Source organism: Lissotriton helveticus, chromosome 1_1 (assembly GCF_964261635.1).
Source record: "Lissotriton helveticus chromosome 1_1, aLisHel1.1, whole genome shotgun sequence".
Taxonomy (NCBI): Eukaryota; Metazoa; Chordata; class Amphibia; order Caudata; family Salamandridae; genus Lissotriton; species Lissotriton helveticus.
In genome coordinates this window covers 1,410,094,613-1,410,106,747 of record NC_136057.1, presented here as the reverse complement: position 1 = coordinate 1,410,106,747, position 12,135 = coordinate 1,410,094,613, and the positions used below count along the sequence as shown (strand labels likewise).

General features: G+C 47.8%; 1 protein-coding gene across 8 annotated transcripts in view; it reads right to left on the bottom strand.

The window, feature by feature from the left end:
• The window catches only part of DOCK6 (dedicator of cytokinesis 6), a 439,831-nt gene that overhangs the window by 143,496 nt on the left and 284,200 nt on the right, over nt 1-12,135 (bottom strand). For all 8 annotated transcript variants that reach the window (XM_078684817.1, XM_078684827.1, XM_078684835.1 and 5 more), the window contains one exon: nt 6,929-7,111. In XM_078684817.1, the coding sequence (XP_078540943.1) occupies nt 6,929-7,111 (183 nt within the window). The remainder of the gene's footprint in view (nt 1-6,928; nt 7,112-12,135) is intronic.

Genomic DNA, 12,135 nt, shown 5'->3' with positions numbered 1-12,135 from the left:
ATGGGTTTTTTGTTGTAAATCTTTTGCATTTTTATTTTTTGTAGCCAATGCTAAAGAATTACAAATCAAAAAAGCAATAAACATTTGTAAAAGCTTTAACTAAAAATCCTGTGAGACCTATTGCACTGTGTGAGGGTGAGGTGTTGAGGGTGAGTGAGGTGTTGAGGGTGAGTGAGAGTGAGAGTGAGTGAGGGTGAGGGTGAGGGAGGGTTATTGTGAGTTAGGGTGAGGGGTTGAGGGTGGGTGAGGGTGAGGGTGAGGTGTTGAGGGTGAGTGAGGATGAGTGAGGGTGAGTGAGGGGTTGAGGGTGAGTGAGGGTGAGTGAGGGTGAGTGAGGGTGACTGAGTGTGAGTGAGAGTGACTGAGTGTGAGTGAGTGTGAGTGAGGGTGAGTGAGTTATGAGACGCCTCACGCCTGTATCATAGTGAGGTGCAAAAGGAGACGCACGGTGCGAGAACCTTACAAATATGAAAAGCTTGCAGCATGCCAGATGCTAGGATGCGCGGGCGTGTGTGAGATACAGTTACACGCGCGAGAAGCCCTGATGTGGAGCGGGAAATGCACAATGATGAGCATAGTTCGATATACAGAACGAGGTGGCTGTGTGTGGGTGGTACTCAGAAGTGTGGTGTTTGCGATGAACACAGCACGAGAGCCCGAGGGAGATACTTGAAAACTGTGAGAAACATTTCCAAGCGAGTACACCGCACGAGGTCACAAAAGAGCAGTGCATGAGATGCTCACAACACAAGCACAACAAACTCAAGTATGTGGGAGACAAACACATGAAGCATTTTGTATGTAATGCGTGGGGCTCCTCACACACGGGAAGGTGGAGAAGGAATAGAAACACAGAAGTGTGAGGTGGGAAAAGATCGTTAACATGGGAAACTGGTGTGAGGTGCCAACAAACGAGCCCTGTGTGTGATTTTACCACACAGGGTAACCCTGGTGTGAGAATACGAGCGTGTACAGTGCGTGTGAACCGCTCAGAGCGCGAGAGGCTCACACACACGGGTGTGAGATAGACGCCGAGTATGGGCGAGTCTGACGCTCTCGAGACGCCTGGTGTGTGCCTGTGATGCCCCTGTAAAGCGCTCTGACACCTTGGATAATATTCGCGCTATATAAAATCGCATTAAATAAAATAAATGAAAAAAATAACATGGAAGATGCTCACAGACGCAGGAATAGTGTGAGATACTCGGAAACATAAGCGTGTTGTGTGTGACTCTCAAAAACAAAGTGTGTGAGGTGAACACCGGTACCATGCCTGTACGAGATTCAGGGTGCGTGAGATATACTCAAACACGTGGCGCCCGGTGCGTGAAATGTGTAGAGCTGCGACAAGCATTGTGTAGAGCTGCGACAAGCATAGTGCGTGCGACGCTCACAGGCAGGAGAACCGAGCTGCCCAGCCCACCCCCTCCCCCAGGTAGAGACTGAGGCCGGAGTCGTACACAGAAGCCGAATGCACGTGCGACACAACTGCAAAGACCACGAACAGTACTAGGGTCTTATGGAGAAATAACCCCCTGGGGACTGTAACTGGTAGTCAGACCGTGGGAGTTGCACCGATTTTATGGTATACGCCAAAATAATGCAGTTTAATAGGGCATTCTCGAAATCATGTACTCCTCCTGCCTAGACGTGTAGCCATATGCGATAGTTCTTGTATTGAAGGTGCAAAATGCGTTGTACGAGGCAAATAGAAAAGAATAAAAACAATAAGGTTTGGAGGTGGTAATACACGTTTAATCTCATTTCCATACAACACAAGGGCTTCTGTATAAATATGCTCAGATTCAAAAAAACATTTGTGTACGCGAAATGAGTGTCATTTCTCCCACCGAAGCCTAACAAATACTGCAGGAATAAAATATATCAAGCGTGTACAAACAGAGGAATCCGGGGTGAGGCGTTCAGGCTGGCTACTTGCATATCTCGTTCGAAGCAACAAAAGACTTGCGCTTCGTGTTGCCGCCACCCGTGGTGACTGGAAAGCCATTTTAAGTGAGCGAGAAGGAAGGCGAAAGATAATGGCCGATGCACAGGCTTCAAAGCGTGAGGCGGCTTTCTCTGCAGTGCTGACTCAGGGGAGGGGGCGGAGCGGGGCAGAGCGGCATGTGGGTGTGAAGAAGCCGGGCCTTTGAAGTGAAGCTAAGCTTCACTTCAAAGGTGTCGGAGGAATGCGGGCGGCTGTGCACGCGCTTTTAAGCTCAATGCACATGCGCATTGAGCTTAAAAGTCACGGGCACTGCAAGGAATCGCCACGATTCCTTGCAAGTTAGATAAAGAGTCGATGAGCCCCTATAGTCTCGCTTGCTCGATGCGCATGCGCATCGACAGGCGAGACCTAAAAATTCTGCTTAGACCTCTGCAGTGGCCATCGAGCTACATAAAGGCTTTTAGGCTTCTGCTATTTGGCAGACCATCTCAATGGTTGGAAGGGGGAGACAGTTATACCTGTCAGTCAGGGGCAGCATACAGTCACACGCATAGAGAGTGTCCCTCCCCTTTTCCCTGGGATGAACATGCTTCCCTTTTTCCTTCACAGAAGAGATGTCCCAAAAGCACCACACATGTCCACCACTAACAGACCATTCCTGAAATCTAAACACTGTCTTGCCAATCTGCTACGGAGATGTACTTTGCTGAGGCTGTAAGCCTCACCACCAGCGGCTCATGCTCCAGAATATACAGAGCAGGCCTTCTCGCAGAATCTTGTTAGCCCACCTTTCCAAGCAGCACTCCAGAAGCTATTTTCCGAAACTACCTTTCATAGGTGAGCAGAGCAGTTCCCGATAAAGTACTTCCTGGGTATCATAGTTGGGAATGATCTGCATCTTTAAGTTCGGGCACAGAGATAGACTATAATAGAGACAAACACAGCACTGCCTAGATACTCTATTGCCACTAGTACAATATGGAAAGGTTTAGGAATAACCAGATTACAGACATCTAAGATGAGCAAAAACCAAAACAACTCACCCACAGCAAATGTGGATGTGCAATTACAGTATTGGGGAATATAGTGACTGTTTCTTTCACAAGTGGATCAGAAGTGTCATGGTGGCCCATAATTATGCACTTCGGCTTATCAGAGCAACACATTTTACTTAAAATCAAGCAAGAATAGGAGTATTGTATCTAATTACAGGAATGCACAGCTTCAGACTGGCTGGCAGGCGGGTCCCCCACTCAGGCCCTTGGGGAAGGAAGTCAGTGAGTGATTGTAGGAAGCTACATCTTTATATAGTGGACCAAAACAAGGTACACTGTGTAGATTCTAGGCAGCCTTTATTGGTTTACAGAGGCAAAAATGATAACACTAAAAGCTCTCTTTTGTGGTAGTGTTGGTGAGCAGTTTAGGCTTATCAGAGGGCAGTGCTAAGCATTTGTACTCACAGAGGCAATAAATGAGACACACACTCAAGAATAAAACCAAGACCAATTTAGAAAAATAACTTGTGTTTTTATATCAATTTTGATACCAAGAACTTCGTTATCAGGCAAGTATTTTTTTATAATGTGAATTTTCACAAGTAAACAGTTCACTTAAATGCGTCTTTATGCAGCATTGAATCCCTATGGGAGTAAAGGCATATGTTGCACACAGTTATTTACGGTCTGTTTCTTGGGGTCTTCTTCGGTCTTAGGGCAGCAGGAGGGCACAGTCTAAAGTACCACCAGCAGTTACCTGACCTGGGGGATCCGGGTGCAGAGGTGCTGGTTGGATTGGTAGCTGTGCACGCTACGCCGGTAGAACGAAGGGTGGCCCCTAGAAATAGGCTGCAGAGGGGGACACATCCGGGAGCTCCCAACAGGGGGCTCAGGTCACCCGGGTTTTGGGGACAAGAGGGCACAGCCGGTTCCTGGGTACCCATGCTAGGGCGCTCGGGTGCAGAGTAGAAAAGTCATCTGGGCTTTGTGTGTCCTTGGGCATTGCGGTCATCGGTTCCGTCAGTTGAGGGTGCAAAATCAGGACAGCTGGGCCACTCTGAAGGTGGGCTTCTGTGGTGCTGACGTCCCGGTGCAGTGGGAGTCTGGATTGGACTCTCACAGGCTCGGTTTGCTGCAAGGGGTCTGGTACCCAGGTATGCGATTTCAGTTGGATCTGGAGTCCTCTCACTTCGTGGGTGAATTGGGGGGGTAGATCTCACCTTCAGGAGCACATGGTCCTCTTCTTGGGAGGCTGGTGCGTTGAGCTGGCCGGGAGAGGCAACTCGGTAAACCAGACTTTGTGTTTTTGGTGCCTGCAGACGAGTGGATACTCTACTCTGAGGGAGATTGCTGGCAATTTGCGAATGACTGGTAGTCTCCCGGGGTTCTTGGAAGCTGTTCAGCTGCAGGACGAGTCACTGGTCATGGCAGTTGAGACTGGTGCAGGCAAGCAGGATTTGTCGCCAGGATTCCACATCAAGTCTTTAGTTCTCGCACCTTTTCTTTGTCCTCTACTTCTGTATCCATCCAATTTATGTTCCTGGTGTCAGGGGTGCCAATTAAATACTTAATTTAAGGCCATTAAGGGGAGTGACATGTAGTAGCCAATAGGCTACTTACCTTTAGGGTGCCTACACCCTCTATATGGTCACTTCCTTTGGGAAGTGGGCATAACCCTGACCCAGAGAGCATAATTCCGTCAAAACTAAGATGGTGGAATTCCAAATTTCGTGTTCACATCAGGTAGTCCACCTTAGAGGTGAAACTACCCTGAGAGGGGAACACGTCTCCTGACTAGCTAATTTTCCCACCCGTCCTGGTGCCAAATAGGTCCGGGCAGGTGGTGGCATTTACCCTGTCTGGGGAAGCTTTGGGTTGCATATCAAAGGCAGCAAAGGCCTTTGAAGCTTCCTGCCTTAATATGCTGATCACTTAGCCATCCTGCTTGGAGGAGATTACAACACCTCCAGCCGGAGCAGGGATTGTTTCTGCCCTCAGAGATCGCTGGCTCTCACCTGCATGGGCTCAGAAACCTGTCTGTGGTGGCAGGCTTGTCTACACCAGTCCGCCAGCACACTAGTAGTTGGTAGGCTTTCAGAGAGCACCGGTAAGGTGCCCTATGGGTGCATGTATAAATAAATACATCACTGAAATCAATGTGAGTTTAATATGAGATGATTGATCCGAAACATCTCTAGTTTCAGTGAAGCAATCATGTAGCTGGGGAACTCGTAAACACCGGTGTCCAGCACATGCACTTAAAATGGCTTCCCTGTTCACTTGTAATATCTAAGTTTCGACTTAAGACATTACAGGGCCATAGCTGCTCATGAAGATATTTCTTCACGTGTACTTTAATGCACCCAGCCTTAGGGCTGCAAGGTCTGCTGTAGGGGCGACTTACTTATATTACATGCAGTGTCTGCAGGCATGGCACACAGGAGGTGTGCCATGTTGTGTCCTCACTTTTCTCTGCACCAGGTACGCAGCCTGCAGTGGAGTTTGCATGAGTGTGATGATGGGCTCCCTAGGGTGGCACAATACTTGTTGCAGCCCTTAGGAACCCTCTTTAGCTTCCTTGCCCTAGGTACCAGGGGTACCATTTACTAGGGACTTCAAGGAGTATGAAAGGTTTTGCCAATTGGGGGAACAATTGTACAGTTTTAGGGAAAGAGATCTGGCACTGGAGACCAAGATAGCAGGAACCCAGTGCTCTCCTGTCAAAATTGCATCAGATACTAGGCAAAAAGTGGTAGTGACCATGTCAAAAAAGGGGACCTTCCTACAGTGAGGCACAAAGCCTTGTCTGCTCCGGGATTGGTCCAGAGTGTGGTCATTCCCTGGAAAGATAGTCCCTCTAATCTATCTACCCAAACTTCTATTGTGGGGTGCTAGTTAAAAAAGCACACTTCTTCCCACTGACATCATACCAGCCTGGAAGCAATTTCGTCATAACTAACAAACAGCCCTCAGCTCAAATTAGGGCTGCAACATCTAGCACAAATGTGCCTAGACAGGAGCCCTGCTAGCTCACCTCTACCTCACAAAGTAATCGCAGAAAAGGGTGACTCCTAAAAGTTGGTAGAAATGTTCTGACGGATGCAAGGACGAAGAAGGAGCTCAGACCATCAGAGTTATGCAAAAACATTATCAGAGAGTCAAAAGAGATTCACTTATTCTGTCACATGGTGAGGCACATGCACAGAGAGTGCAGCCCAGGCCACATTTAGACTACATCAGAGCCAGTAACAACAGTGTTGGATATAGGCAAGAGACACACACAGACACACATAAACACACATACAGACACACATACACACACACACACCACCTCCCTCACCCCCCCCCCCCCAATGACCAGACTCAGTTCTTCCAAGTAAACCTTTGGACACAAAATGCAAGAAGCAACTTCCACTTACAAAACAATCGACATTCTATGCTCATTATGAAGCAGAGTGGGAGCTGCAGACAGACTGTGCATTTGGTTGCTCCCTGTGGTCTGAACATACCCATTTTAATACATCAAAAGGGTATCCTAGTTCTCACATTCTTGATCATAGGGTGGCTAAAAGGAATAAGAGGGGCAGGTGCCACAGGATGCACAACTGTTCCCAAACATGCTAAACCCAAATTTTCAACAGCTGGACTTCAGCAATCCATATCAGATGCCATCAACTCTAATGGAGCGGAGATTCGAGGCTTTGTCGATCCATGGCTATGGCACTAAAGTAATATGGTAGAAGCGTTTTTTCCTTTTTTCTGAGTGCTTACATTTGACTGCTCTTTCCAAAATATGGTGACTTCTTAAATACTGGGGGTGGAGGGTGGGGGGGAGCGATTGCCTACTCAGGGATGTGGTGTAATCTGGCAGCTCAAAACTACCTCTACCTACTAGGACTACCACCAGTGCACAGCTTTCTTTGTACAAATCCATCCGCTATTCTTGATTAAAGCAGATATCAAAGGCGTTTCCTTCTTCCCTTACCTTGTACTCGAAGCAGGAGACACAGAGGTACAGCAGGTCCAGCAGCCGGCTGATATGCAGCGTGGAAAGGTCCGTGAACCATTTTTCCAGCACATCCTCTTCTGCATTCTTCAGCACCCAGAGTAGGCAGATTAGCAAATTGCGACTTGACTCTGCAGACAGACTGCTGCTCTGCCGTGGAGGCTGGGTAGAGGAAGATAGACAGAAAGCCACAGGTGGATAAGAGGATGCTTGGGAAGATACATAATGGGAGCCTGAGCAACAGCAACTAAATCCACTTAAGAACACGCACATTCTGATGTGCTGAACCAAGTTGCTTTTCACAGACTGTTCTTATTACCCTGTCCTCATTACTGTTATAACTTCTGGATAGTTAAGAATCTAAGAAGGCACTTACCTGTGACCATGATCACGATTTGCATTCTCTCGCCATGTAGCGGACTAGTGTTAAGGCTGAAACACATTTTGCCTACCAAAATGAGAGTGTGTGGTAACCAGAACTGGATAATATTGTTAAGAAGCAGAGAATCTTTTCAGCTTGAAGAAAACAAACCACTGTTTTTAATAATTCAGGAATAAGGGTGGGAAAAACCACCTTTGAAGGTCTTTATTCCTTTCTGATTTTTATGTGCCATTCAATTATGATGAAACTAGTGTTCCAAAATGCTCCTGACTAGATCTGAGAATTGGACCACATAGATTAGCACAGCACCACACAATGTGACCCTGTACTAGTCAACGACTAGTACGTAAACTCTCCGGGATCTACAGACGACAAAACAAGAAAAGGTTACTTACCTGTTATCTCAGTTCTCTGCAATGACTATTCTCTATAAATCCATAAACAGTAAATTATCCCTGTGCTTGTGTGGGAACTTTTTTTTTTTTTTTAAAGGCAACCTGCAGGGGAGTCAAGACTGTAGGTAAGAAGATTGCCAGAGTCCTCAGCGCCGATCTGTCTGGGGAAAAGGTGGTGGGGGGCAGTTGCAATTAAAGTGTTTGTAGTTTAATCACATGACAAACTCCAGTTCTGTAATAGGGGTATCTCTGTGATAGTCATAATCTGTGAATAGTCCCACCCATGCGCGGGGACCCCGGAGCAATCAAAAAAGTCTCTTAAGTCGTCTTCTTCTGCAGTCTTGCATAGACACTTAAGAGAAAATGAAAGACAAATAATGCAGCCTGACATTAACAAGGCTACATTGGCCAGCACTTCATCCTGAAGTGAAAAGGATAGCAAAATAATATCATTAAATTTACACATTTTACCGAGTTTCACCACACATAGAGAAACTCCCCTTCACAAAAATCCTTTGACATGATAGAGAGGAAGGGTTGGACAGACTAGCCTCATAGGCTGCCATTATGTGTCTGGAAAGGGGATACCGTGCCTTAAAGACGCCTCCAGAGACCCTCGGTATCCCATGATGCACAGCCAAAGGCAAGTTACTTTCAATTCTTTTTGAAGGTCCCTTAAAGCCAGGCCTGTAGCATCCAAGAAAAACGTTTTCTTCCACCGGGGAGGAGGGTGGGTCTCTTATGACTATCACAGAGATACATATATCAATAAGGACTAGCTAGTTAAGTAAAAAATAGAAGAAGACTCTGTTAGGTACGTCGTGGAGCAACATAGAGTGGGGAAAAGGCATTGTTTTCCTCATAAAGCCCTCACCCACCGACCTAGTCGGTGGCATGCTTCATCATCGGGCCCACCACAGTGGCACCGAATGTGCCCCGGGTGTGCTTCAACGCTAGGAGACTGCGGAGCTGGTATGTTGCTGAGTGTGCGGTGAATAGGGGTGAGAAGGTGTAGATTAAAAGCTATGCAGGAGGTCCCAGCACCCGAGGGTTGTTTATCTTTAATGAACTGGGCCTCTGCTAGCAGATAAAAAGGCAAGGAGACGTGATGGAGTGCTGATTATGACCTCCAGCGTCTTGTGCGGTCTACATGTTTCAGCCAGTGCCTTGTTGAATTTAAGCTGGCTTTCCTCAGGACCATTTACTATGTGAAAGGTGCAAAATAAACTTAATTTAAGTGAAAGTGGTGTTTTGGCTATGTGTGGCGCTCGCTAAGGCGCTGTAACTGTTAGAGGGGATTCCCTCAAGCTTGATCTGTTTTTCCTTGTAAAAAGCTTCATGGGTCGCTTGGCAGAGAAAGAGACCGAGATTTTCGGTCTGGTTCCTCCTTGGACCTATTCGTCCTTCCGCGGCGCCCGTCATAACCTTTGCCTTTTTATCTGCTAGCAGAGGCCCAGTTCATTAAAGATAAACAACCCTCGGGTGCTGGGACCTCCTGCATAGCTTTTAATCTACACCTTCTCACCCCTTTTCACTGCACACTCAGCAACATACCAGCTCCGCAGTCTCCTGGCGTTGAAGCACACCCGGGGCACATTCGGTGACACTGTGGTGGGCCCGATGATGAAGCATGCCACCGACTAGGTCGGTGGGTGAGGGCTTTATGAGGAAAACAATGCCTTTTCCCCACTCTATGTTGCTCCACGACGTACCTAACAGAGTCTTCTTCTATTTTTTACTTAACTAGCTAGTCCTTATTGATATATGTACATATAAAACAGGGGATCGGGCCTAGCTTATCTAGTCCTCTCTCTCCCTTTGATCTATACATATCACAGAGATACCCCTACTACAGAACTGGAGTTACAGGTAAGAAACTACTCCTTCTGTAGTAGGGGATCTCTGTTTATAGTCATAATCTGTGAGTAGAATGGCAAGCCCATCCCAACAACCAAATCCAGCGGTGGAAGAAAAGTAGAAGAAAAATCCTCACTGAGCAAATAAATTCCTCAGCGAAGCCTGCCCAACTTGCGCATCTGTCCTGGCATCAGAATCCAGGCAGTAATGTTTAGCAAATGTGTGGACAGACTTCCACGTAGTCGCTCTACAGATGTCTGCAATGGGAACGTTACGTAGCAAAGCTGCTGTAGCCACTTTGCCTCTAGTCGAATGAGCCTTAGGCTTACCCCCTAGTCTTGTTAGCCTTCTGGTAACAAAGTTGTATACAGGACACAATCCACCTAGATATGGACTGTTTGGAGGTGGCAAGGCCAGTCCTGACTGAACCGTAATTCACAAACAACTGATCTGGCCTACGAATGTCTTATCTAAGTAGAATTTCAACACCTGCCTCACATCAAGTGAATGAAGGGACCTCTCCGCCGGAGAGGAAGGATGTTGAAAAAATGTAGGTAACGTGATTGTCTGGTTGACATGGAAATCAGATATCACTTTAGGGTGAAACTTAGGGTGAGTCCTCATGACAAGCTTGGAAGCATTAAATACAGTATAGGGCTCCCGACAACACAGAGCCTATATCTCACTCACCCTGCGAGCGATGTTATAGCCACAAGGAAAGCCGCCTTCCAGGACAAATGCTGTAGCAAAGCCTTATGAATAGGCTCAAAATGCTCCTTCATCAACCTTGACAGCACCACATTCAGCTCCCACGAAGGTGAAGGACGCCCAATGGGGGGAAATAACTTCTTCAAACCCTCCAAAAAATCTTTAATTACAGGTATCTGGATGTTTGTGAAGGGCATTTCCTATACGCAGTTAATGCTGCGAGGTGAACCTTGAAAAGAATGGAAATTAAGGCCAGATTTCGCTAAATGCAGGAGATATGGAAGGATGACATCTTCCTTGCAGGAGGTCGGGTCAGCATTCTTGGACATGCACCAAATGCAGAACCTTTTCCACTTGTAGGCATAGGAGGTCCTGGTGGATGGTCTCTTAGCCTCCTTCAGTATTTCCATGAAGTTGTCAGGCAAGTTCAAGTGTCCATACTGTATTATCTCAGGAGCCAAACCTCCAAACTCAACGATGAGATGTTGCGGTGCACCATCTGCCCCCGAACTTCGTTAGAAGGTCCGGCCGACATGGAAGCCGCAGATGGGGTTGGAGAGACCGGTGGAGCAGGTCTGTGAACCACCACAGTCGAGGCCACTCCGGAGCAATGAGCATCATTCGCGCTCTGGATTGAGACAGCTTGATGAGCCCTGCTGGAATCAGGTGAATGGGTGGAAAAGCGTACAGAAAGCTGTTCGACCAGCTGATCCATAGTGCATTCCCCAGAGTCCCCGGTTGGTAAAACCTGGAGGCGAAGTCTCGGCATTTGCTGTTGTCGGCGGTGGCAAACAGATCTATTCCTGGAGTGCCCCTAGCGAAGATGTTACCTTGCACCTCGTTGTTTAGGACCCACTCTTGGTTTTCCTGAACGAGCCTGCTGAGTGCGTCCGCCTGAGCATTCTGCACAACTTGTAGATGGGTAGCCGTTATAGTCAGTCCTCTGGCTAGCAGCCAGTGCCAGGTCGCTTGCGCTTCCTGAGACAGTGTGCGCGATCTCGAGCCCCCCTGCTTGTTGAGGTAATACATTGTGGTCGTATTGTCCGTCTGTACAAGCAGCGAGCTGGTCCGGAAGGACGGATGAAAGGCTTTCAGCGCCAAATGAACAGCTCTGAGTTCCAGAAAATTGATAGGATACGTGGACTCCGCCTGTGACCACATTCCTTGGATCTGCAGGTGGTCCGAATGCACTCCCCAGCCCTGGCGAGAAGCATCCCTCACAATGGTCTGTATTGGAATGTCCTTGTGGAATGGAACCCCCTTGAGGAGATTCTCTGCTGAACACCACCACTTCAGGGACTGCTGAGCGTGCTGAGACAGTGTGATCCTGTCCTCCCAGCTCCCTCTTTTCTGGTCCCATTGATCCTCCAGACATTCCTGCAGCGGTCTCATGTGGAGGCGTGCATGTGGTGTGAGGAAGATGCAAGAAGCCATCGACCCCAGGAGAGACGACACTGTCCTCACCGTCGTTTAAGGAACGGACATGAGAGTCTTAGCCTTCAGAAGGATCGATAAGCGTCGCTCCTCTGAAGGACACACGCTTGCTCTGAGAGTATCGATGGAGGCTCCTAAGTACTGCAGACACTAAACAGGAGTCGGAACGGACTTGGACATGTTGATGTGCAGACCCAGTTGGTTCAACAGAACAGCCGTCCTGTTGAAATGCAATTGCGCTTCCTGGAAGGTGGAGGCTTTGATCAACCAGTTGTCCAGGTACGAATAGACAAACACCTTGTTCTTCCTCAGGTGCGCTGCCACCAGCGCCATGCATTTCGAAAACGTTCTGGGTGCAGACTTCAGACCAAACCAAGTACGGTGTACTGATAGTGATTGTTGCCGACTAG